Genomic DNA, 26,944 nt, shown 5'->3' with positions numbered 1-26,944 from the left:
CATGTCTGCGCACGCGCAGATTGCGGTATAAAAGGGGCTCAGCGTCATGTCTTGCACGTAGTCTACAGTGGGTGGAAAGATTGGGCACGCCGACATGGCTGGTAACTTGCCAGGTGCTGTGTTCTCGCGCGCTAATTTTGGAGGCTGTGCAATCTCAAATGTCGGAAATTGAGTCGTAGGGACAGGCAGTCCATAAGTATCGCTCCTCGAAGAGCGTTCTTCTTCACTCCAGCTTTGACAGCGAGTGTGTGCAGTAATCTAGTGAGATCGGTTCATCTTTGCCTTTGTGCGCATGGCACCGCAATTGTCAATTTAATTGGCATGCGAATTCTTACTGCAACCTGAAGGGGCAATGAAACTACAGCCTTAATTCGTATTGTGGTCGAATACATCGCGTTCGAGCTACGCATTCAAGGCAAAACTGCGTGTTATTGCGCGCCTTAGCAGGCCCCTAAAGGCGTGAGCAGTAACTACGCAGGTAGAAGCTTCAACAAAATATAGAAAACAAAAACAAAATTCTTATCTCTTTGCGGTAGTTCATTGCTGCAACAGCGTTTGCGAAATAGCTCATCGGGGGAAACAAGGTGCTATTTTTGTACATGCATGTTTAACTTTATACACACACAGATATTTATTACAATTATCAAGATTTTTTATCTATGTACCACTGTTTCAATAAGTATGTTGGTCCGGCTGTTTTCTATGGCCGGAAGCCGCGACCCAGGAATAGGATCAGTGCAACGTTAAACTGCATAAACTTTGTAAAATACAAAATAAAACATAATTAAATTATGTGACGCGCGTTCCGAGGACGCGGTTATATGTAGTCGCCATTTACATTTTTATATTCTTTCTTGTGCGCGTAATTTTAGGGCAGATATATAAGACATCAAATAACTTGTAATACCATGAACAGAATATGAGGGTACTCAAATGGAGTATTTTTCTGTGTATGTGTTATTTATATGAGAACATACCCACTTCCCATAATAGAGTACAGATGCACTGACTTAGGGGGGGGGGGCACTTTTTCAATGGAAATACATTTTGTCACAACAAATTTGCTCATATTCAAGTTTCCTTTAAACGCGCATCTGCATAAGTGCCAAATTTTTCACCGGACGCAGTTACTGAATGGGACTCAACCGCTAATTGTACGCTTGAGTAATGAGGGAAAAATCAACCATCCTATATGCTGGTGGTCTCTGAAGAATACAAAGCCGAAGGTGGGATTTCAACATAATTTAACATATTTCCGAAAGGATGAGCAGGTATGTCCTCCTTACTCTTTGTCGTAGTTACTATAGTTTTCATGTGACCGCAACATCACCAATCCTCTTCATAGTGCAATACAATTAGCTGCATCTACCCGCGTTGAATACTAGCCTAATATTGTGGGCGCAAGAGTAAATAGCGCGTCAGTGAAGTCGGCGAAGGCATGCTAGAAGCACAGAGGGAAGCGAGCGCTGTAGGAGGAAGACGCCTGGGAGGAAGGCGGCTGGAGGTGGATAAGTGAAACGCGCACCGGGGAAAGTAAGAAGGAGCCCACCGAGCACTCGGTAAACCAACGTCACCTAGAGGAAAGTCTAGGCGGTGTTCAGCGAAGCGTCGCGGAGTCGGTGGGTTGGCAGAGGCGCGCTGGGTTGACCACCTCTGGCAGTGACAATTGCTACTCGATTAGTCTGCGAAATGGATATACCGGGCTCGTTTCGTGATAACGTCGGCCCTGGGCGCCATACGCTATATGTTCGAGTGGAAGCGTGCGACGGTGAGCCGACGATGGCGGCTTAATCTTGCGCGAGCAAGCGAGCAAAGCGGGGAGGAAGCCCACCGTTTTGCATGGCGCTCAAAGCACGGGGGTAGGGGGTAGGTGGGGGGGGGGGGCCTCTGCTCCAGTGGCTTCTGCTCACATGGTAGGGTGAGGGCGCACGAGCCCTATATTGAAAACGATCTGCGATGCGGACCGAGTGTAGGCGTCTAGGCGCTCCGAGGGCCGATAGCTTCATGTGCCATATAGCACCCATACGCTTGCGTGATACGCGCGTTCACTAAGTGAAACGTCACTGTAACTTTTTTGTATCATGAATATGTTTCACTTCACCCAATCGGAGGAACGCGCTGCAATAAAAACACAAAGCGTTTATAATTTCTAAATAATTACATAGGACACAGGGAACGAAAGTTGCTCAAGAAACACCTTAAATTATGTTTAAGGCATTACTAATAATTTTTCGGTCGATCATTGCATGAACTGTAAAAGTTGGTTTGTGTTTTTTGCCTAACGTAATGGTTAATACAATACCTTGCTAGTGATATGTCTCTTGAGTTTTTACCTTCCGCGCCTTTGCCCTGCTTATTGCAGGCTTAGACTATCAGCATTCGCAAAATTCTACAGAAGTAAGCAGAACCTTGCATGTGGTTATTTATCGCACTTACTTATCCAGATTATGAAGAACTGGAGTTAGGTGCTAATAGTAAGTGTCAGAAAAATAATGCACGTTTGAGTGGGAATAAAATATTATGGAAGTTCTGCTTTTCGTATCTGATATAAACAAATTTCGCACTTAGAACCAAGCGTACTTTTGCATACTGCTTGTGATGTGTTTGTCACTAATATACATATCAACTCTATGATTTTCAAACCTTCACTGCTGCGCATTTTTCAGGGCCGAAGAAAGCACGGATCTTGGAAAGTACGGTGTGTAGCAAACAATTTCGCCTCTACATTATGCAATGTAATTTTGTATGTTATAAAAAAGGTAATTGAAAATACTCCTCTGCGTGAATAGATCCCACAATAAGAAATTCTACCCCAATAGCTTTTTACCAGCAATTCTTGCTTCCAAATCTTAATGGTGTGGAAAGGCTTTACTAAAGATAAAACCTACAGGTTTCTTGAACATGCATACATGTATTGATGTACATCTTACGACCTATAATATTTATGTCTTGAATTGTTTAAGGAACGGCATTAACTAATTAAAATTGGTATAACGCCTGTATATTAGGAATGCTAGATAGTACAACACGCTGTACAACGGAAATATATGCATGTTGTGTCCGTCGCCTTTGTCATTGCATTAACCGCGCAGTTATCGTTGACCATGAGCGGAAAACAGCCGTTCATATTATAATTCCAGCTTGTACAAATTGGTGTGTTCGGCAGCACAGCAAATGGTACAAGCGTTAGAAATTAAAGTGGGCGTATAGTGAAGGACTTACCGTAACGCAGTCAGAAACCTGTGCAGCCAGTAAGCAAGAAAACCTTATATATAGGAGACGTCCTTGTAGAATATATTGCAATTAGAAAGCAACACCCGTGACAGCAAGTTCTGACAATGAACACAAAGTGATTACAATCTATATCTGGGAAACAAGTGAATAGTTATTCCGTAGTGACGATTGATTTTGAAGTGCAAACCCATTCCATTGTGTGATTGCCATTCCTAACATGGAGAAGGGGTATTTGTTTAGCATACGCGTGCTCCTTTAACCTTAAGGCAGTGAAAGTAATGCACTTTTGTAATCAGTGTTTGATTGTTTTTTGTATAATTGGTGGAATAATTTGATTAGTGCCAGCGTTGTAATTATAACAAGCGCCAGTAGTACAGCTGTTCTCAGCAATTCAGTTGGTGAGGCGGATGAATTATGATGGATGAAGGGAAATATAAGTGCTCCCAGTTGCCGCCTTTCTGCTATACTTATCAGTTTGCTAGAGGAAGAGATTAACGCGGTAGCAGCTAAATATAATACTGATTTTCTTAAAATGATATTGCTTGGTAGCCGTGTCTCGCGTGCAACATGGCAACACCGCTATTCAATAATAGTGTCTTTAATGCGATTGAATTAGGACCTGGACGGCAGGACCACCGAGTTACATCTAGCGGTGGACTCTGTGCAACAAACCTGTCGGCCAGAAACACCAAACCCACACATGCTAAAATACCTTTATAGTAGTGCCAATATTTCCTAGAGCTGAAATGCTGTAATCCTTATACATGAACAGCGACTTCACGAAGACGCAGGCATTCGCTATGTTGCTTGTGCTTTCTTTCGCCGCTTGTCCTTCTGCAACATTAATTAGGGCCTAATGTGTTGCACAACGCTCTAAGTACGTTTCCATACAAAATACGGCACAGAACTGAAGAGATGACATGAACTCTGCAGATGCTATCCCAATAGATGCATCAGGTAACGTGGAACTTCGTGCTTCTAAAGTGGAAATCAAATTCTACGAAAATAGTGCAATAAATATGATTAGGTATCAACGAGCACCTTACCTAATGACAGAAATATAGCCATCCGTGTCATGAATCGGTAACCTAAACAAATGAATGTAAAGATAAAGGTAGCCGCAAGCAGAATAATGAATTATACATTCAAATCAGAACGCTATATTTTGCTGGTGTACACGCATATGATTTACTACATACTTTAGTATAATGTGCGTGTAAAATAACTTCATTAACAATGGCACCTGCTTGCCACTTCTTACAATATGCAATGTACACAGGAAATCTTCCACAAGATATAAATCTTATTCTTGTTCATTAGCTTTGACGTTGTCCAGCTGAACATGACGTCACGGACTCGACCCCGATCGAAGTGGCTACGTTGCGTCAGGGACGGAATGCAAAACACTCGTGTACTGTACGCTCCTGTAACCCTGGGTGGTCAAAATCCTTCAGCAGTCCCGCACTTCGGCGTACCTCGTCATGCACTATGTTGTTTCGAGACAGTAAACTCCACAAATAATATTTTAACTACTTCTTTTGTATGCGCTGTACGAAGTATTGCTTCTTTTTTCATGTTTTATTTTTTCTCTTTGTTGAGTACACTGGGTGCTCATACTTAAATAGGCATTTGACGCTCTTTATCTTCGTTTATCGCCTGAACTATGGGTGAAATGTGCAGAAATGTTGCACCTTTTAATTGCGTTACAAAAAGACCACTCTGCGAGCAATTTCTTTATTGGTATCTATAGATATTTATTTCAGTATTTCTTCTACAAATGTCACTTTTGACGTGGCCACGGTACCACCTTGTCTTGAGATTCCCAGTCACCGGCAGCAACAATGTTGTCATGCGCAAATGTGCCATTCATATACACCTGCCATGTCCTTTAGGGATAGAACTCGAACATATGATGGAAAAGGGAACTCTCACCAAAAATTAAAGTAAGAAACGTTTAGTGAAAATATTAAAGACGTTTCTGCTCCCATAGGGGAGCCTTGCTTGCAATCGATTGTTAACAAGGCTCGCGTGTGAGAGCCTGGAGATTTTGATACGTTTACTTAATGTTTATATTGTGAATAAAACCGCTACAGACAGAGGATGGAGAAAGAAGACAACACAGGGCTGTATTTGCAACTGAACTTTTATTGGAAAATAGCGTGGCTCTATAGAAGATGACACGTGTAACCCCACAATCAACACTAACCAAGATGAAGTAAAAGACAAGAAAATTTTCGAAGATAGCAGAATCTTCGGGGAAGATTAAAAACGACTGCATATACATGGAAGTGAAAAAGCTGAAAGTGAGCAATACAAAATCAAGTGAATAACACAAAAACGCGAGCAACACAAAATAAATAAATAAGAATAACCCAAGATCAGAAGCCAGAAACACGACAAAACCGCTGATTTATGGAAATGATGGCACTAAAACACGATGCATAGAAGAATGCAAGAAAGAAATCACTAGTGGTTTTATTCACAATGTCTCACAAACTGGCCTACAACTTTACCTTGCTAAAATGTTTATAGTTCTTAGTCGTCGTACTCTTTTTCGTCATGCTGCTTCCTGACCAGAAGGGATTCCGTAAAGCGATGGATTTCAACTCAAACCTATCTACAGACAACATACATGTCTTGAAGGGAAACGCTAAGACCTGGTGCTCCGATTCGAAGCGCACATGTGGGCAGCGTAGCACGATAAATAATGCTTCGTTTACTAAAAAGAAATGCTAAAGATGTACGTGACGAAACGAAAATCTAGTTATAAGGCACGCCGTAGGCAGGAACACCAGAAAAAGACTGGAACTTCCCGAAGTTTTTAAGCAGGCAAGAAAATTGGGCAGGCTTTAACGCGGACGCAGCCGGAGTAGGGTGCGTGAAACGTGTTGTAGGCTGTAAATGAGCACTAGGGTAAAAAAAATACAAGTCTATTCCACCATGCGAAGGTGGATGACCAATGGAGCTGCAATCATCGTGGTATGAAAGCCTCAGGCAAAGACCGTATCGCATCACTCCTCGTTACTTAGTAACGACGATCCCGATGGCTTTGTGGCTGTTGTTATATATACTGATCGGCATACTCGCAACGCAAACACATCCTCTGATAATATCCAATTGATGCACGTCCGTCGCTGGGTGTTAGGTTTGGCGGAATCGGTGTGTAATTGCAAGTGATATGTCTGCAACACGAAACACGTAAACCATTTCCTTTTTTTGGTCGGGCACAAACACATTGAAATCCCGGAGAACGACCATAGGGGTAGTGCCATCGGAACTAACCCGCACAAAGAGAGTGGCCATCAACCTTATAGGGCCATGAGCCATTGCATTTTTAGCGGCTGAAGGGGGCACCAGCCGTTGCTTACAGAGGTATGAGGTATTGATTTACAGTTTTCGGTATGCTATTCTGTGTTACCATGCGTGGTTAGATAAAACGTAAGCACAGTTCGCTTCACTTTGCTCAGTGCTTGTAGCCTCTGCCTAACGAGGCAATGAGTCATCACAGTTTTCGCTTGGTTACGGGGAGCTTGAGCTATCAATGATGATCACAGTTTTTGTGGGCGGATACAAAAATTACATGATACCCTGGCCATATACAGCTCCACAGAATAATACCACGTAACCAAATACAGAAGTTATGCTTATTCAAGAATTAGAAAGCTTGGACGCTCAATTGTGCTGGTAAGGATCTGCCTCCTTAGCGGCCGAGGGAACGCGTTGCTGACTGTGATTTGTCATTGTAAGGTGCAAGTGACAAAACTGTTTTCAATAATCATAGACACTTCTGAAAAAGGAAGTAGAGGAAAAACAACAAAACCAATGAAGAAAAGTACGCCGCAAAAGGGAATCGAAACCTGGACCGCAGTGCGGTGGGCAGACAAGCTACCGCGTCGCTACCGTTGAAACTTGCCAAGTGGTATTTCTATTTGTCTGATTAAGTTCTGCTTCAAAATCGTTAGAGAGTGACGTATTATTTCAGTTTATTTCGGTGTTTCGACGGTGGAGTTCTGTGCGCTTTACGTGTATTGTATCCTGACATTTTATCCTATACCGTACATAAATCCTAGAGCTGCTTCTAAACAGCTATTTCGTTGCTATAGCGAGACCTCCGCTGCGCTAGCACTGATTGTGGTCGAAATACGCCATTGCAAGTACTCATCCCTTATGTTTGTTCTAGCTAGCTAAGTTCCTAGCTAGCAACAATGATGGCTAGATGGTATGTGTGCATGATAAGCCACTCTGTACGTATTTTACCTCCAGTATTCTGATTATATTGCGAAGCTGCGCAGAACGCAGCAGCGGAAAAGCGTTCTCCTGACGGAACTGCATTTCACGGAATTCTTAATGCGATAAACTAGATTTTTTTCTCTACAATATCACCAACTTTCCAAGCGTTATCACCAACTCTATTGTTTGCCAAATTTTGACCATTGACAACCTTTGGTAACAGGCTAGCTAGTTGATAACAAAATTCCGCGGAGTGAGGTCTATTCTATTAGGTTGTCAAAGAAATGTGTGACCAGTTCGCATCTGCACCCACGTCTTGTCATTGCATTGTCAAGGAACAATCTGAGCCAAACGCGAACAAATTACGGCCTTGGCTGGATTAGTTCTGCGATGAGCGTGTGTGAATGTATTCAGGGGGCCCCAATGAACTTTTTTTTCTGCTCTAATGTGACAATCTGTGATATTCAATGATACTGGGAAGACTTTCTGAAAAAAAACAAAATAAAATAAACTTCCAAAACCACTAGATCAAATCACCATGAGTGCGATCACCGTGGCATCGCTATGTAAGATTATAGAAATTTTTACGCGAGCATGATTGCAGTGCTAGCACTTCAAGTGGTGTTCCTTGAGTCCTACGCGCCCGGAGGAGAGCTTTACCCGGAATGAGCAAGCAATGCACTTGCGGCGGGGTATACAATGGCGTCTTGTGTTGGTGCCCTGGTTGCTTTAAATAAGTTCTTTCGCAAGGCAGCTTCTACCGTGTCGCGATCGCTTCGTAATTCTAGTCGTCCGAGAAGGTTTCTAAAAATCCTTTGGTGGACATGACCTAAACACGAAGCTGACCGCCGCGATCCTATTAAAGCAACCGATTAGACTGAGCACTTTCGGGATAACCGGAAGCGTTGCCTACTCTTTTCCATGGGATTTGACAGATGCAAGTTTGCCCTGTAGATCTTTTTTTAATGTGTTTGTTTTGAGTCACTCATTTTAAGATGAAAGTTCAAGTCTTCCCACCTTGTACGGGTGCATACGAAATCCCTACTCAGCCAAGGACAAACTTTTGATTTTTAAATTAATCCAGAATTGACAACATTGAAGCCATCGCACTTGAACTCTGACTGCTCGATAGGTAGTTCCGCATGCTTTAAAAGGTGAGGTAGAGGTAAGCGCTGGCTTCATCACTGCTGTTAGGAAGCTACAGGACCTGCCACTCCAGATATTATTTCAAGTCCTCCTGGTGGTCGCCGCACACGCAGCGGCCCAGTTACGTGTTGCAGGTACGTTACACGCCTTAGCAGCGTGATGGTAAAATTGGTTTACGAGGGAACTCCTTTTTCCAGTAGAGCTCTTCCCATAGTATAAGTATAAATATAAGAGCGGTGGTGATGTCATCATCAGAAAGCGAAGAAGCCTGTTGGATAGAGTAGAAGCCGCCAAAATGCCCCTACAACTGGGACCTCCTTTCCAAATTTCTTCGCCCGTGTGGGCGAGGGAGATGTGTGGGGTAGTTTCCACGGCTGATTTCTACTTTTATATTCCAGAAATACAACCTATTACGTCAGTCGTAAGAATGGACCACCGACGGTTCGTGTTGAAGCGTACGATGGTAAGTACACAAGAATACTGGCACTCAGTGTCGCAGAACACTTAATTTATGATTCAAATATTATGTGGCGTTTTTACTGTCTAGCTGTTGAAAACGCCACCTTCCATACGATCATTTATGTTTACCAAATACAATAGATAGTTTCCATATTCATCTCGAATAATAGCAGTTATCTTTTAACCTACCAAACAAGGCGAGTTACACTGGGTTGACGGCATCACTAAGCCTGAACTCACCGACAGTAAGACCAGCATATCAACACTGAGGGCGCATATGAGCCGCTTCTGCACCGAAGGAACTCCTGTTTCTTCGTGATCCAACGGGACGCTGTGTCATTGTACTTCCTCTAGGCTGAACTTGGTCTTGAGGAAATGTACAAACGACTCTATTTTCCTGATGTAATTCACCATAACATTTTGTTAGCTTTTGCTCAGCTGTGCCGATGTTAACTTTATCACGTCTGTCGATCGACCAAAAGTACCCAAATAAGTCGCTATGATGCGCATAGTGCATGCACTTGTCGGTGGCTACGCATTTAAAGAAAATCATGGTGCCCTATTTACTCGAAACGTATCTTTTTAGGCACCACTTGCCGCATTATGGACAGCGTTGCTTTCATTCGTAATCTCTGATTTGCAATGCCAACTACTCCATTTCCGCATGACTCCGGATGGTCCGCGAGCCGTATTTGGAATACACCGCCTCAACCTAGAACCACGCGCCCCCGAGATTGCGTGTTTGTTAATGAAGAACCACCAGACGGTCAAACCACTGGCTGTCCGTAACACACCGGATGAAGACTTCGAACATCTGCCAAGTAGTATCGGAAATGGCGATATATACCAAACCTCGTGCGACGGTGCACATATTGCGCGCCGGCCACAGTGATCCGATAAGAAGAAAGATAGCAGAGGCAAGCAGGAAGCTGTGCACGCTGCACGGAGTCAAACTATGGGGTTGTAGGTTCCCGGCCACGACGGCGTGCCCCAGGTAACGAGGCTGCTCAAGTCTCTGTGGGCACGGTAATAGCATTTCGCCGCCACCGTGACCTATCAGTTTGTGCGCCACATCAAAATTACACAACCTAATATACAACCTTCTTGAACAATGACGGAGACAAAAGCTGCGTGAACGCTTACAACCGAACACGCCTACAGAATATCTACTGCCTGTAGGCGGATCGCGCGCATGGCCAAATACTCGTGCACAAGATAACGCACCTAATCCGGTTGTAATTGCATGCAGGCGAGCAATGCAGGCGAGTATGAAGTCTATTTCATTTCTAGTCTCGTCGTTCGGGCTCCTCCACGTCCACTTTCGGCTATCCCGCTTGCGGAAGAAGGTATTCATTATCCTCATATTATTCTGTTCCGCAAAATCTACTAATAACTCTCCCCTGCTATTCCTAGTGCCTATGCCCTATGCCACTGCCTTGTCTCCAGCCTGCTTCTTGCCTACCTTGGCATTAAAATCGCCCATTAGTATAGTGTATTTAGTTTTCACTCTACCCACCGCCGATTCCACGTCTTCATAGAAGCTTTCGACTTCCTGGTCATCATGACTGGATGTAGGGGCGTAGACCTGTACAATCTTCATTTTGTACCTCTTCTTAGGTTTCACAACAAGACCTGCCACCCTCTCGTTAATGCTATAGAATTCCTGTATGTTACCAGCTATATACTTATTAACCAGGAATCCGACTCCTAGTTCTCTTCTATCCGCTAAGCCCCGGTAGCACAGGACGTGCCCGCTATTTAGCACTGTACATGCTTCTTTTGGCCTCCTAACTTCACTGAGCCCTATTATATCCCATTTACTGCCCTCTAATTCCTCCAATAGCACTGCTAGACTCGCCTCACTAGATAACGTTCTAGCGTTAAACGTTGCCACGTTCATATTCCAATGGCGGCCTGTCCGGAGCCAGTGATTCTTAGCACCCTCTGCTGCGTCGCAGGTCTGACCGCTGCCGTGGGCAGTTGCTTCGCAGCTGCTGGGGACTGAGGGCCGGGTTTTGATTGCTGTGTTCATAGGAGGTTGTGGCCAAGTACTGCACCACGGTGGCCAATCCTGCTCTGGTGAGGGAGTGCGTTACCTGTTCTGGTTACCGGGATCAGGCCACACTCCAGGCCTGTTTGTGCAATTTTATCAACACGCGGATTTTTTTTTTGATCCGGTGGAAAATTGCCGGCACCAGGATTCAAACCACGGACCTCTTGCACGCGAGGCGGGTTTTCTACCTCTACGCCACCGCCACCCTCTCGAACGATTATTTCATCACAAAGAGCAGAACACAAGAGGAATTATGGAAGCATTATTTATTGATCACGAAGAAATATTCATAAGCAAGATTTCTGTGACCCTTAGTGGGAAAGAGTTGCTACAGTACTTCTCGTTAAGATCACTGACAGGACAAACCTTTGAGTTTTCATGTTTTTGTTAGTTTTTGAGGCACATGTTTATTCTACAGGACGTATTTCGGTCCTTTTTTGTTGTGCCGGGCTGTTTCTGCTGCGCATCATGGCTTTTTCTTTGTGAAGTTGGCCAGTGCGTTTAAAATATGTCTTCACGAATAAACTTCTAGTTGAGTCAGCGTTCATGTTTGTTCCTACCTTAATTCATCCTTCTCGTCTCTGTTTGGGTGGTTGTCAAATATAAATGTACACTGAATTGGCAAAGTGTCCATAGAATTGATACATGAAGTTATTCGCGCTGTTTATTTCAGGAAGAACGCTATAGGGTCTTATCTTCTTTGTTTTTAACACTGAGTACATTTTCTTAGTTCAACTTCAAGGAGTGCCCTGAGGAAGCCAATAAGAGTGATGGTAACTTCCTTTGTGTGTAAGATTTATAAATTTCATCCATTCAAGGCATGACATGGCACATGCCTGATTGTAGGTTGCAAGCATTCGTAGTAAGATCTACTTTTCGGTTCTCATGACGCTTCTTTGTACTGTGCTGCATTCTCCAGGCACATGAACCTTTTTTATGCTCTAAGTGCATGCGTTCTTTTTCTATATGTTGGAGCGAAAATTGTGAGCTTAAATAGGCATATATATCACTTTCCTTGTAATTTTTTTTTCAACACTGGTGCTGTAGCTCCCTCCATGTTTCAGTTACTGCTTTGTCTCAATTTTATGCAACCTTTATGAAGTTTATGGAGCAAAATTCTGGTGCTATTATAATAACATTTTACCTGCGAAATTAAGGTAATTGGTGTTTCGCGTGGGCATTTATTTGAGTTTTTCACTGTCTCACTAATCTGGCTGTCGAGTCATTGGAACCTTTTCTCATCCTTTATGACTATTTCTGGGGTACTTGATAATGAAAGTGCAGGTGACCATTTATTTGGCTGTTTGGAATTGTGTTAGCCGTGTGTTAGTACCAATTTTCTGTGCTAAATAATTATTTTTTCTCTTATCGTTCAAGATATTAGCCTTGGCTTATCTCTTTATTGACTGAGGTACTACTTAGCTGCTGGGTGTAGGGAAAAAGGCCCCAAAAAGTGCTCTAATTAGCTTTGTGCAAGTCCAGAAAAATTACATAAAAATGAGCTCACTAAATTGAGGAAATGCTAGCAACAAACTCTTCTGTACCCCAAATTAACATAATCAAATGGTGTATTGTTTTTTCTTGACTTGTGCCAGGGAGACAAGCTGCATTCATTACACAAAAGTTTTACAAGTTCATTTCTGAAGAATGCAATCCTGGCTTGTCAGAAACATGATTTAGGTGTTCACCATGCCCGACAACTTTCTAAATGATGTCTCGGCAAATAATAGCTCAGTTGAGTGATGTTATTTTATAAAATAATTGGGCAACATGAAAATATATCTCAAGACAAAGCTCAGGCAAGTCTACTTTGGTACTTCATTAAATTTTAATCGCGGTGAAAGACGTGCGCTAAAGCTTGTATATATTTACGTGGTCATTTGTTTCAAGTCTGTTGTTTTGCCTTCTCACAGTCAGCCGTAGCTCTTCCTGTTATGTGTTAGTGTGCGAAACACTTTAATGTAACATATTCAGATGTCTTTTGTGTATTCAAACGCAAGCCGCTTCAAGTGTTCATGTATTCAAAGTTGGTTGTTACAAGAGTACGCTAAGCCCAGCCTTTTGAGTCGCTTTGCCTTCTAGTCATAAACTTAAGTCGAAAGTGGAGACCACAATGATTGTTTCGATTGAATTCATATGTATGGGTTTTTTCAGATGTATTTACAACGCTAGAGTGCTGTAGGTACTAGCCTACGTCTCTAGGTTCGATGTAGTAGGGCCTTATGTACTCTAATAATGTTTCACGTGCACACATCTTTAGTGTAAATAAAGGTACTTCAAGTTGATCAGTCTCTCCTTTGATTTTGTTTGTGTTTGGGAAAGTTATAAGCAGGCACCGGGGCATGCAAGTGTGAACAGCAAAGCAATTTCAATATATGAATAAAAATTCACTAGCCCAACGAAACGTCAATCATATTTCAATGGCAACTTCTGAAATCTCAATGCCATCTCAACTGTGCCACAATGTGCTTTTCAGTGATGTGGTAATAATAACTCAACAACAGGTCAACAGAACTACCACAACGTCAGTTCAACACAGAATCAATGGTAACTTAACAACCATTTAACAACACGAACACACCGGGGCCGTCCAAGCACAATTGACTCTCAATGGTAATGTAACGATTATTCAACATTGAGGTACCCAATGGTGTTTCAATTAAATTTCAGTGGTCAATATTCAAGAGTCCTCAACACTCAACCCAACAATTCTTCAACAAACTCTCAATAATTCCTCAATGAGAAACTCAACATTGACCAACTATATTTCAATGCCTTCTCAATAATTTTTTGTACGGGTTAGTGGCACAAAAATCTGGAATATTTTACCCCTAGAAGTTAGAACCGCACGTAATTTTAAGCAGTGTAGCAAATTCTTTTTTCTTGACAACGAGAACCTCTAACTTACTTGAATTCATTATGTACTAGTATTTTCAGAATCTTTCTTCTCTGTATAACTCATGACGTGTTTCGCAATACTGTGCTGATAAACTCTTCGCCTGAGCTGTCTTTTGTAATTTTTCACTGGACCGCAAACTAGCCTTCCTTGGCTATCGGTCAAGGTATCTCTATAACCATGATTATGTGAAGAAAAATAAAGGACTAAAAATCTATGTCATTCCACATCTAATTTTATTACTTTTCTAGGTGTTACTTTAGACCCCAACTTAAGTATAACATTCACTTAAACTCTGTCACTAAGAAGACTGGTTTTGAAATGCGCGTGCTCATTGGAAGAATGCACTGTTTTCAGCAACATATCCTAAAATTACATTACTACGCTTCCATTACTGTCACCTTACTTCCTGCATTTCATCGCGGGGCATCCCATACCCCGCACATTTTACATCCCTCATTTACCTTCAGAACCAGGCGGTCCGAATAATTACCCACAGTTCATACACTGCATCAGCAGCGCGCATTTTTCGCAGTTTTGAAATTCTGCCCTTAACCTGCACATTTCAACTCAAGCTAGGTCTTATATTGTATAGAATTAGAAACAGTGACATTCAAACTGTGTTGCTTCCGCCAACGCAACTTTCCAAACGAATAACACTCGGTTTTCTGAAAATAATCTCTTGCTTCCTAAAGTCAACACTAACTAGGGTAACATGACAGCCTTCTTTTCTGCAATTTCGTTCGGAATTCACTGCCACTAAATAATAAATCGCGCTCTTCACTGCACTGTGTCCAGCAGCTTCTAAAACAGTTCTTACAACATATCTTGCCTGATTAATAAACAAGTATATAGTATATACATACATATATATATATATGTATATATATATATATGTGTGTGTATATATATTGTCACAGCCTGGTAGGAGACGGGCAAGCCGGTGTCGAGGACGTGTAAAAGCACTTTATCAGCGCAGTCAACGCGACGTCGTTGTCGTCCCTATTTTTCCACTCTCGTGCTCGTGCTACTTCAGCGTCGTTTTCATCGCCTGGCACATACCCGCGGCGACCATATAGGATGTGGCATTTGCCCCTCCTTTGAAAAAAAAAGGCATCGTCCCGATGCACCAACGTCCGCAGCCTGTGCAACGTTGAGGTCATGGGGTGATGGCTTCATACGAAGCACGTGCACAACCTCGGGCAGATGCCGCCGGCGTTTGGAGCAGTTATGGCTGTCGGGGACCACTTCATAATTCACATCGCTGATGTGGCGCAGAACTGTATACGGGCCGAAGTATGTTCGCAGCAGCTCCTCACACAGCCCCCGCCGACGAATCGAAGTCAAGACCCACACCTTGTCACCGTCGTTGTATATGACGGGTCTGTGCCGAATATTGTAGTGTTGGGAATCGTATTCCTGTTGTTCTTGGATTCGCAAACGCGCTAGCTGCCTGGCTTCCTGTGCTCGTTGCGTAAACTCCTCGGCGTCGTCACCGCACTCGTGTGGCAGCATTGTTGTCACTTCCCTGCTGTAAACGAGGTTGAAAGGCGCCATGCGTGCGGTCTCTTGGCGCGCCGTGTTATACAGAAATGTTACGTATGGTAAAATCTCGTCCCACTTCTTGAGGTCCACTTCGATGTACATACTCATCATGTCTGCCAGAGTCTTATTCAAACGTTCTGTCAGCCCATTGGTTTGGGGATGATAAGCCGTGGCCTTTCGGTGAGTGGTACCACATAGTCGAAAACGGTGTCCAGAAGCGCAGCCGTGAACGCAGACCCTCTGTTATGACCACTGCGGGAGCACCATGCCTTTGTACGGCGGCTTCGACGAAAAATCGCGCTGCTTTGGCTGCTGTTTCACGTAGGATAGCACATGTTTCGGCGTACCGAGTAAGGTAATCTGTGACGACGATTATTCACCCATTTCCGGCAGTAGACAGTGGAAAGCGACCTAAAAGGTCCATGCCAATTTGTTCGAACGGCACTTACGGTATCTGGACAGGAGGTAGCAGTCCAGCTGGCTTGCCGGGTAGGGCTTCGCGGCGCCAGCAATCGAGGCATGTCTGTGTGTAACGTTTCACGATCCACGCAAGTCTTGGCCAATAGTACTTTAGACTAATTCTTGCCAATGTGCGGGTGTATCCAAGTGACCAGCGGTCGGCTCGTTGTGACAGGCATGTAGGACTTCGTCGCGAAGAGATGCGGGAATGACGAGTAGGTAGCTGCTGCCATTAGGTGAAAAGTTCTTTTTATAGAGAACGTCGTGGCGCAAGCAAAACGAAGGCAGCCCTCTCGCGAATAACCTCGGCACGCTGCTTGTTTTTCCCTCCAAGTAATCGAAAAGAGGAACCCGTTCTGCGTCCTCGCGTTGGTGGGGTGAAACGGCGACCGTATCTACCACGCCTAGAAAAGCTGAGTCACCATCGTCGTGCACTGCAGTCTCAACAGGAGACCGGAAAGGCAGTCGGCGTTGGTGTGTCGTTTCCCTGATTTGTAGACAACCGTGAAATCGAACTCTTGGAGCCGAAGACTCCAGCGCGCAAGCCGACCAGCTGAATCTTTTAAGTTAGCCAGCCAGCAAAGTGCATGATGATCCGTGACAACGGTGAAACATCGACCATACAAATATGGCCGACATTTCAGGACGGCCCACACCAGGGCGAGGCATTCCTTTTCTGTAGTGGAATAGTTAGCCTCCGTCCTTGATAGTCCTGCTGGCATAAGTAATCACTCTTTCGGTGCCGTCCTGCCACTGCACAAGCACTGCGCCAAGGCCAACATTACTAGCGTCGGTATGAAGAACCGTAGGAGCGTCAGCATCAAAGTGCGCGAGCACGGGAGGCGTCTGCAGCAGTGAAACGCCCGTTGATCGTCTTCACCCCACAGGAAGGGGACATCTTCTCTGTTGAGACGTGTTAATGGCCATGCGATGCATGAAAATTCCGCAATAAAGCGTCGGTAGTAGGCGCAAAGGCCCAGAAAACGTCGCATGGCCTTTTTATCTGATGGCGATGGGAACTTAGCAACGGCAGAGATTTTATCAGGGTAAGGTCGGACACCTTCACTACTAACAACGTCACCTAGAAATTGGAGTTCTTGAAAGCCAAAATGGCACTTTTCAGGTTTCAAGGTTAGACCAGCTGAGCGTATTGCTTCAAAGACCGTCTTTAGTCTCCGTAAGTGTTCCTCGAACCTGACAGAAAAAAATCACGTCGTCGAGGTACACCAGACAGGTTTGCCATTTGAGGCCGGAGAGTACCGTGTCCATCAGACGTTCAAACGTTGCTGGCGCCGAACACAAACCGAAAGGGAGCACCTGAAATTCATAAAGTCCGTCGGGCGTCTCAAAAGCGGTCTTCTCAGGGTCTCTGTCAACATCTTCTATTTGCCAGTAGCCGCTTTTCAAGTCCATCGACGAAAAGTAACCTGCGTTTCGTAGCCTGTCCATTGAATTGTCGATACGCGTTGGCGGATAAACGTCTTTCTTTGTGATGTGGTTGAGTTTTCGATACTCGACGCAGAAGCGCAGGCTACCGTTCTTCTTTTTCACCAATACGACAGACGATGCCCAAGGGCTCTTAGATGGCCGAATAACCCCGTCCTCAAGCTTCATCTTCACTTGGGTTTGTATTGCCTCGCGCTCTTTAGGTGCTACCGTTAAGGATTCGGCCGAATTGTTCTGGCGTCGGCTTCGGTGACAATACGGTGCTTAGTGAGCGGCGTCTGGCTAACTCGTGACGTGGAAAAGAAGCAGTTCTTATACTCATCGATGAGCTCAAGAAGGCTGTTCCGTTCGACGGGCGACAAGGTGTAACTGATGTCAACCACAGGGGCAGGCATGGCCATGGTGGACGTCGCGTGCTCCACTGAGAGGCCGTCTTGCACAGAGGTAACTTTGTCAAAGTAAGCAACAGCCGTGCCTTTAACAATGTGTCGATGTTCCCTGGTAAAATTCGTCAGTAGGAGTTCAGCACGTCCGTCGTGTACGTTAATTACGGCCCTGGCGATGGAAACGCCTTGACTCAGTACCAGTGCGTTGATGTGCTCGGCGACGCCAGTCCCGGTGTTCAAGTTGCCGCAGATAACAGGTACGGGGGGACAGCTTCGCGGCGGAAGCGTGACGTCGTCGTCGGCGATACGTAAGCGAGGTCGCTGGTGTTCCGCGGGGTCGACGTCGTCTGAGCTCGTAGCAAATGTGACGACGAGGTAACGGACATTAATCACTGCACCGTACTCTCTCGAGAAATTCATCCCGAATATAAGTTCCTTGCAGCGCTCAAAGAGAATGACGAGGGTGGCGACGAAGGTTGCACCGGCGTTTACAATTCTGGCTGTGCATTTTCCAATAGGCGTCATCAACTGGCCACCGGCAGTTCTGATGTCGGACTTCACGCAGAGTGGTGCCGCCGCTCTCAGGTAGAATTGAAGCGTTCACCGGCGAGCTCTTGCGATCATATTGGCGGTATTGTTGCTGTAGTGCTCGTTCTATAGCGGTAGCCTCCTTGCGGTACTGTCGTCGGTAGGTTCCTCACGAGTCCGGCAAACAGTTCCTCCTTCACTCCGCGCAAGAGATTCTTTCCTTCGGCCATCTCAGGGTCTGCTCTGTGTAAAAGGTGGGTCATATCTTCTGCAAACATGGCTACGCTCTCGTTTGGTTTTTCAATACGGGATTCAAAAAGGCGATGCGCGTTGTCTCTTCTGGCGCTACTGTGTCTGGCAGCTGGGTGCGGAAGGCATCCCATGTGGTCAAACTTCTTTCCCGGATCACAAACCACGTCTGCGCACTGTCTTGAAGCGCAAAATAGACATTAGCCAGCTTTTGCGTGGAGCCCCAGTCATTATAACTGGCGACACGCTCAAATTGCTCCTGCCAATTTTGGGCATCTTCAAAAGCATCACCATGAAAACTTTCTGGGATCTTAGGATTCTGTAGCGTCACCTGCGATGGAGTTGCAGTAGCCATGGCTGAAGTAGGTAGACGCGTTCCTGCAGGGTCCTGTAAAGGGCTGAACTCGTCCATCAGGCCTAGCAGGTGGCGACTGTACCGGTGAACAGGAGTTTCGACGTACGCAGGTGATTCCGTGTTCGATGCATGGCTCCGCGAAGGGATGCCGAGCATGAGGCAATCCTTCGTAATACTTCTTGTACTCCTATTCAATAAGTGTAATGTTCATATTTTCATGTGTATTTCAATATAGAATTATTCTTGCTCATTTCTGTGTAATTTTCAGCTACCAGATGTTTCATTCATGACATGTAATATGTTCATTGTATTTTCACGCTGTTCTTACCTTCGTTGCTAATCTTATATTCTATAGTTTTATGCATGTTATAACAGGAAGTTCCCCTGACAGTCTTTACTTTGGGACCTCCTTCTGTATTACACTTCCTTTGTAATTGTATTAATGTCTAATAATAATAAAATTATTTGATTGATTGATTGATTGGAAAATCCCGGGCTTAACAGCTGCATTTACATGGAGGCGCTTTCGAACACGTAATTTTAAAAGATTTGAATGTTGGGCTAATTGGTATGCTGACAAGAAAACCATATTGAAATACAGCCCAACGGGACTATATTTCAACATGGTTCTCATCACAGGTAATTTATTTGTGTTTACGTTAATGAAAGCGCCTGTAGTGGCAGGTTTCCAGACGTCCCCATATGGCGTTACTCTTCGCCAGAACATTGCTTTTGAGATGTCAATCCCGTAATATATTTTAAGTTTAAGCACTACCTCTTGAATCTGTACCTGTTGGAAACTACAAGAAAAATTGTATCGCACAGGATAAGTACCGCTCAGTGCTTTCAGAATTGGTCCAGCCGATCCTTTACACCGATTCTGGGATAAGTTCGCCTCATAACACACCAATTTAATGAATAGTTTACTTGCCAATTTTCTTTACAGTGCTGTGAAATTAAAGAAGGGAGAAGCTCGAAACGTGTAGAAGGAAGTGCAGCAAATGTAAATTGTCAGCCACTTGAAGAATTATCCTCGTCTCCGCATGTTTCCGTAGAGACATCAGTAAAGATAGTGAATGTATCGCCCAGACAAGTCATTCTGGTGTTTATTTACATGGCTATAGTTTATTGTAGCTGATTTTTTTGACCCCGCCACAGCTGTCGGGGGGCGTGTCCGGATTTTCACCTTTACATTGCTCTTCCTTTTCGGCATCTTTTTCACACGGTGCAAGAGACGCTGGAATTTCCTTCAAAGGTGTCCCGCTGTGCGCCGAATTGATGACATGTGTTTAGCGTCAGATAGTGCCCCCATATTTCGCAGTCACTGTTAAAAAAAGACCGATCGCGAAGAGATTGCACTAATTAGGTCAGGCAAATTTTTCATCGTGATTGTTATGCATGCCGTTTAGCATATGCAGTGTTCCGTATACTCTCGAGTGCGCCAATAACCAGATGCTTCATGCTAACGTTCTGGAAGGTGTGATTGCCGCATTGAACCACTGTGAAACCCACCATTACATTATATCGGCCTTTTCGTGCCATATTCTGACGCACTTATCATCCGTACAGCCTAAGGAATCCTTTCCAGAGTTCATCAATTTAGTATACTTGGTTCAGGCCTTCTGAACTTGAGCTAGAGAAAAGGGCTGTGGTGCAAAATTTCTTTTTTGTTTGTATACGGATACACGTACATTGTAGAATGCTATGACCTTACACTGATTCATTAATAATTTCTTGACGGTCGCTAAATGAGTGTCTTTAACGCCAATGCTTCAGCGAGCAGATCCGTGAAAGCAGTGTATATGTGCCGCTCTTAAGTGAACCTCTCGCCAACGTGGGTCACTGAGTGTGTTCCACTGGGTGTGCAGCAAGCGAGGGAACAATTCTCACCGTTCGCCGAAATCCGCGTGCCTCGCTGCTCATCTGTGAAGCCACGCATGGACTTCTGGGCAGCGCCCCTAGATAGTGCAGCGTGTAGATAAAGGTGAGCGAGCAAGGGGCTCGGTTGCTGCATGACGCGTTTCTAAACGTTCACAATGAATTTCGGAGGTCAAGCACAGGTTTCTCGGAAGTAGTGGTAGATGGCGCCGAGTATTCTTAAGGCAGCGCGAAAGAGAAATTCTGATGCATTATACGCCTCATACGTAACTCTTTTCGAAGGTGGCAATACGTTTTGCCGCTACGTTGATTCAATGCTAAACGCATTACCGCCTACAGTCATCGTGATTTGTTGTCGTGAACGACCCGCCGGGGTTGTTCAGTGGCTATGGTGTTAGGCTTCTGAGCACGAGGTCGCGGGATCGAATCCCGGCCACGGCGGCCGCATTTTGGTGGGGGCGAAATGCGAAAACACCCGTGTACTTAGATTTAGGTGCAGGTTAAAGAACCCCAGGTGGTCGAAATTTCCGGAGTCCTCCACTTCGGCGTGCCTCATAATCAGAAAGTCGTTTTGGCACGTTAAACCCCATAATTTAATTTTTGTCGTGAACTGTATTATGTGCATTTAAGGTGAGTTTCGTGCTTAGTTAAGACTTTGTAGGTTTTGTTTTTGCTGAATATTGAATAATATTGCCTACTATTCACATATAAATGCTTATTCAGCGAAACAGGTGTGACACTTACCTATCTATAGTATACCAGAAATGGTTACATCAAGTCAATGGCTGTAAACTATTTTATAAACTTATTTTCGCGAGTTATAGCTTCAGTAGCAGTGACCTACATTGGCCTCAGCCGAAGTTTCACAGCCTTTTCAGGAATCATCCAGCACGAAGAACCTATTGCCGATTCACGGAGGATTTATAAGTAAAATGCGCGGTCATTTAGTAGGCTTGGTAAAGAGCTTGCTTGCTGAAAATTTCTTATATGAAATGTTCTTCTAATCCTGAGATCTCACTAATGCAGGCAGAGGCTGGCTGGATGAAGATGTGTCGGAATTGTATGTTGTACTCTTCTCAAGCCCATATTGTTTTGTAATGCGTACGCCACTGAATTACACAGGTGAGAATAACTTATTGATCCGCCGTACGTACGTCACCCTAGCTGCCAATCTATTAACATTGTTTTAAGAACACATATGCGATGTGCAATTATTTTCGTGAAATCAAGGGATACCAAAATTATGGCTCAGCATTGTTAGGGTACATCACGCACTCTGGGTAGTCCGTCGTAGAATGAGTAGCACATCAGGCTGGTGGGCTGGGGGAATAAGAGAAAGAGAGCAATAGAAGACAAGAAATGCAGGGAGGTTAACCAGACGCACGTCCAGTTTGCTACCCTACACTGGAAAAAGGAGGCATGGAGATGAAGAGAGAGAGGAGAAAGAGATAGCGCAGTGTCGCGCACAGTTGAGCTTTCGCCCCGAGTCTACACACTGTTCCCAAGACCTTTCGACTTGAGGTATTTCAAGCGCACTTTCGTGGCTTTCTGTGCCATCCACGTGCATGGCAACTAGGGGAACAAGGTTCCAAACAAACCATTGGACTTACTTTGGTTACTTAATATGTGCGAATGCGTACATTCCGGCCATTCTTCAACGAACGTCTTTCATGCCGACATGGGTCGCTTTAGATGCAGGACTGCATAGGTACAACTGTTAGAAGAATTACTTTGACGCTGACTTCGAGCACTGAGCATGAGCCACTTGGTCTGTGTTGCTCTTCAGTTAACATCTTTTATTAGCACTTGCATAACTGGGTACGTGCCGCCAAGTGTATGGGACCCTACACTCTGCAATATACCTAGACAAATGCACGAGCATCTTAGCGGGCGTCTCGCATATTGCCGACAACCCTGTGCGGATATTACGATTCTGCCACTATTTTAAAGACTAGACATGGACAAACGCAAACCCACGTAGGGAGACTGTGGACAGCGCGGAGTCGGCTATAGGCCCTGCCGCCCGATTGCTAGTATTTCACGCAATTTGTAAAAGAAAATTATTGCAGCTAAAAAGAATTTGTGTAGCGCACACGTGTCTAGTTATCCGCTTTTCAAACTTGTTATCTACAGTGCTGTCGTGAGCTCCGCGTCCTTCGCCAAAAGCCCTGTATGAAGTGCTTGAAGAGGATCCTCCGTGAATATAAGGAGGACGACTACCGAGACTTGGGGTGCGGCGAGAGAAGAGAAAGATCATCAAAATGGCGGACTGAACAGACAGCCTCATTCTTATTTCCTTGCAATTTTGGCGCAGCTGTTACAACCTGAAGCTGACGCGGGTCCAGATTGTAACCGGCCGACACCATCATGGACGTGGATATGTCCAAAGTTACCATATCGAAGGCGAAGAGCTTGTCAGCTTCGAACCTGGAGCCAGTTCAAAGGCGTTCCTTACTTTGGTCGCGACCAAGATGATGTAACTGTGGCCGGGCTTTTGAGCAAGACACCCTGAAGATTTCTGTCAATATGGAAGAGCACTTTCAGTTCTCCCAACCACTTCAACTAAGAGGTGCTATTGATCATGAACCAGACTTCACCGCAGTAATTCTGCTGCTCATCCAGGCTCAACGCTTACAGTTAGAAAACCAACAACAGCTTATATCTGCTACGGTACAAGTGATGCAGCGTGAGAACTATCATCGAGGCAACACCGTAAAACCACACATTTTAGATCAGACATCAGCTGCGGCAACTTCGTGGCTGGATTTTTACGATCACGCTTGTTTGCAGAACCAGTGGATGACTGACGAAGACAAGATACTTAATTTACGCATCTTTTTGTATGGCAGTGCAAGGAAGTGGTATGACATTCGGCTTGTGGAACAACTTAGGGACGAGTTAATTATTGGGAGAAAAGCCCCTTGTCCTGTTTTTTTCCTTAAAAGTATTAGATCAGTGGGCTAGGGCAATTGCATGTAACCTCACTAGTGGCAGTCTCCGTGACTAGTATTTTGAAAAAAGGAGACTACTTCAACTCGCCGATCCTAATTTACCAGAAACTTCAGTCGCGCCTCACCTGTTGCTTAGTATGTGTAAAGAGTGTCGAACCCAACTGCAAGCTCGGCAGGTCAAAACTGCAGAGGGCATCCTTTATTTTCTGAAAGACATTGTTGCAGAAACCACATCACGCGGTAGTCATCGTGGAAGCATCGCCATCAGACAGTCAAAAAGCTATCGTGCAACTACACCAAATGCACTACATAGGCCAACAGTCCGAATGTGCAGACGCCGACTACACCCACCCATGCTACTTGTCAGCGGCCCGAACTACCTGAAAAATAAGACACTGTATATCTGATAAAGAACAACATTCTCCATGCGAGAATGGTAGTAAATACAAAGGAGGTCGATATTCTTCTAGATGAAGGTGCATCTGTCACCTTGATATGCTGAAGTTTGGCAGAGAGTAGTCATATCTGCAAAGACAAGATTATTGAGGTGTGTAGTTGTGATGGAAAAGGAAGCCGAAATCTCCGAGTTGTGAAAATGTCATGGGATGTTCCCAGAGCTTTCCCAGAACTGGGATGCATGGGGCCTTGCCCTCCTGCAACGTCGGTTATTGAAGCGCCATTTAAATTAAGAGACCCAGCTCTGAGAGGGAGGGAGAGAGATTTACAGAAAGACAGAGAGGTGGGAGACCTAGCTGTTGTCCGTAAGAAACCTTACAGTCAATACCACGAGAGAAAGATGTGGATGAAAAAGGAGCAAGTGCAGCTGCTTTCAGCGGCAATTATAAGACCGTCCACGTCGGCGAATGCTGTTCCGATTACAATAGTGCCAAAGGCAGATGGAACATTCAGGCTTTGTACTGATTATCATATGAATAATAAACAAACAAACCTGCTTTCGTTTCCTACGCTCCGAATTGATGATATCAATAATGAAATAGTGACCTTTGTAAAGGGTATTTGCAGGTACCACTCCAGGAAGAGCACAAAAATTATACCACTTTGTGACCACATGTGACATATATGAAAATGACAGGCGCCCATTTGGTTGGAAAAATTCAAACGCATGGTTCCAGAAAATCATGAACACCGTGTTGGCACCTGTGACTGCTAAACGCTGCAATGTGTACGTCGACGTCATTGTTGTCTACTGTCGAACTATAGACGAACATGAGCTGCAGTTATGAAACGTTTTGATTGCTTTGGAAAAAGCAAAGTTGAAGATCAATTTAAAAAAGTGTGAATTGTTCAGAAGATCCGTGGTTTTTCTAGGAACGATATTTCACGGTCATACAAAAAGTATGAAGAAAGAGTCAGTGCCGAACTTTGACGGAACCTCGTGACTTGAAATCTTTGAAGGTTTTCCTTGGTCTAGCTGGATGTTTCAGGGCCTTCATCTAGGATTTTGCCACGGAAACAAGCTATTTGACTGCACTGACCCAAAAAGACACCCAGTTCACTTGGAGTAAGCAATGCGAAGACGTTTATCAAGAACTAGTTAACACAATACCGTCGCATCTTGTCTTAGTACTCCCACGCTTCAATGAAACTTTTGAGTTGTGTACTGGCGCATCCCTCGATGAAACCGGCGCAGTCCTCTGTCAACGAAATGCTAGTAAACTAAATATATTCCAGCTGAATGTAACTGAGTATTACTTATGCACCTTCAGCAAATCGGAAACAAACTACAATACCATGGAAAAGAGGCATTTGCCGTGATTATGGCATTGCGATAATTTCCCTCTTGCCTAAAAGGTCAACACTAACTGAACTACGGACAACAAAACTTATTTGGTGAACATTACTCAACCGTAGGGAAAGATTGGTCGTTGGGTCAGTGAAATCCAGCAGTTCGCCTTCGACGTCGTTCACGGTCTAGGAAAGAAGCTCCCCCACGCAGACGCTTTATCACGATTGCAAATTTCTGAGACTGAAATGACTGAAAATCAGCATATCATGCAAGTATTTAGGAAGGCACAGAAGAGATTGTATTTAGGAATGAAAAGAGTGAGGTACCAGAAACAAGTCGCGAGTAGATTTTGACGTTTAATCACGACACCCCGACTCGGGAGAGCACGACGGCTTTTGTGGACATATATGAAAGTGCAGCAGCGGTTCACGTGGACGAATATGAAAAATTACATACAGGATTATGTAAACACTTGCCATAGTTTCCAAGTGAGGAAGACAAACTATAGGCCTAAAAAAAAAATATGACCATACCTGTGTACTTCATTGTGCCATTTGAACGCCTAGCATGAAAAGAAACGGGAAGTAATGCGTAAGACGCAAGTTTTTCTGGTTGCTATTGCCCAATGTACACAAATGGCAGCTGCGAAACCAAGAAATGAAAAATCCAACGCTGTCATTTCGCTTATGCAACGGGAGATGTTTATTACCAAAGTCATTGTCACCGACAACGGTTAAGCATTCAGAATAGAAAGGCTAGGAGCTTGACCAGACGAAAAGGGCATCCCCTTGCGATTCACTGCACCATACCATACCATACCATACCCACCATACCAGTCTGAGGGTAACGCTCTCGCGGAGCGGTTGATCCGCGATTTGAAGACATACGTAACGTTATATCGAAGCTTCCCTGCGGATGGAAATGCGCTTTGGCAGCGGCTGTCTAGCATCACAACCGATCCTATACGGCTCGCCTTGGGTGCTCACCTCATTTTGCCGTCTGTGGAAACCACCCCATGGCTAACGGCACATGGTCTGCTGGGAGTAGCGGGCAAGGCAATTCTACAAGAACGTGCCATGGCAAAATAACAACAGCATAAGTACAAGCTATCAATGAAGAAATGTTACCGCTCCAAACATGGGTACAACGTTCCAGACATTGAACCAGGGCACTTAGGTCTTGTACGCAGAGGAGTGGATGGCTCGAAGTCTCAATTCACCAACCCCTACATTGTGATCAAAACAGTGAAGCAAGTAGGCGTTCTGAAGGTCATTTATTACGAAGCACCAGAGGAGAAGATTCAATCCAGTGCCGTCGGCAAAGTTATTCTATATTACCCCAGGAGGGGAGACGATCAAAGCCGCGGAGAGAGTGAAGTGCCT

General features: G+C 44.5%; 1 protein-coding gene across 2 annotated transcripts in view; it reads left to right on the top strand.

Moving 5' to 3' along the window:
* LOC142590573 (uncharacterized) overlaps positions 1 to 26,944 on the top strand; it is a 61,402-nt gene that overhangs the window by 11,989 nt on the left and 22,469 nt on the right. Inside the window, exons 2-5 of one of the 2 annotated variants that reach the window (XM_075702857.1) lie at positions 1,128 to 1,271; positions 2,667 to 2,698; positions 9,009 to 9,073; positions 21,891 to 21,986. In XM_075702857.1, the coding sequence (XP_075558972.1) occupies positions 1,128 to 1,271; positions 2,667 to 2,698; positions 9,009 to 9,073; positions 21,891 to 21,986 (337 nt within the window). The remainder of the gene's footprint in view (positions 1 to 1,127; positions 1,272 to 2,666; positions 2,699 to 9,008; positions 9,074 to 21,890; positions 21,987 to 26,944) is intronic. The other variant, XM_075702858.1, reaches the window with a different exon arrangement.

The sequence above is a fragment of the Dermacentor variabilis genome, chromosome 8 (genome assembly GCF_050947875.1).
Source record: "Dermacentor variabilis isolate Ectoservices chromosome 8, ASM5094787v1, whole genome shotgun sequence".
NCBI lineage: Eukaryota > Metazoa > Arthropoda > Arachnida > Ixodida > Ixodidae > Dermacentor > Dermacentor variabilis.
Note: the sequence above shows the minus strand (reverse complement) of the source record. Positions and strands in the feature narration are given on the sequence as shown.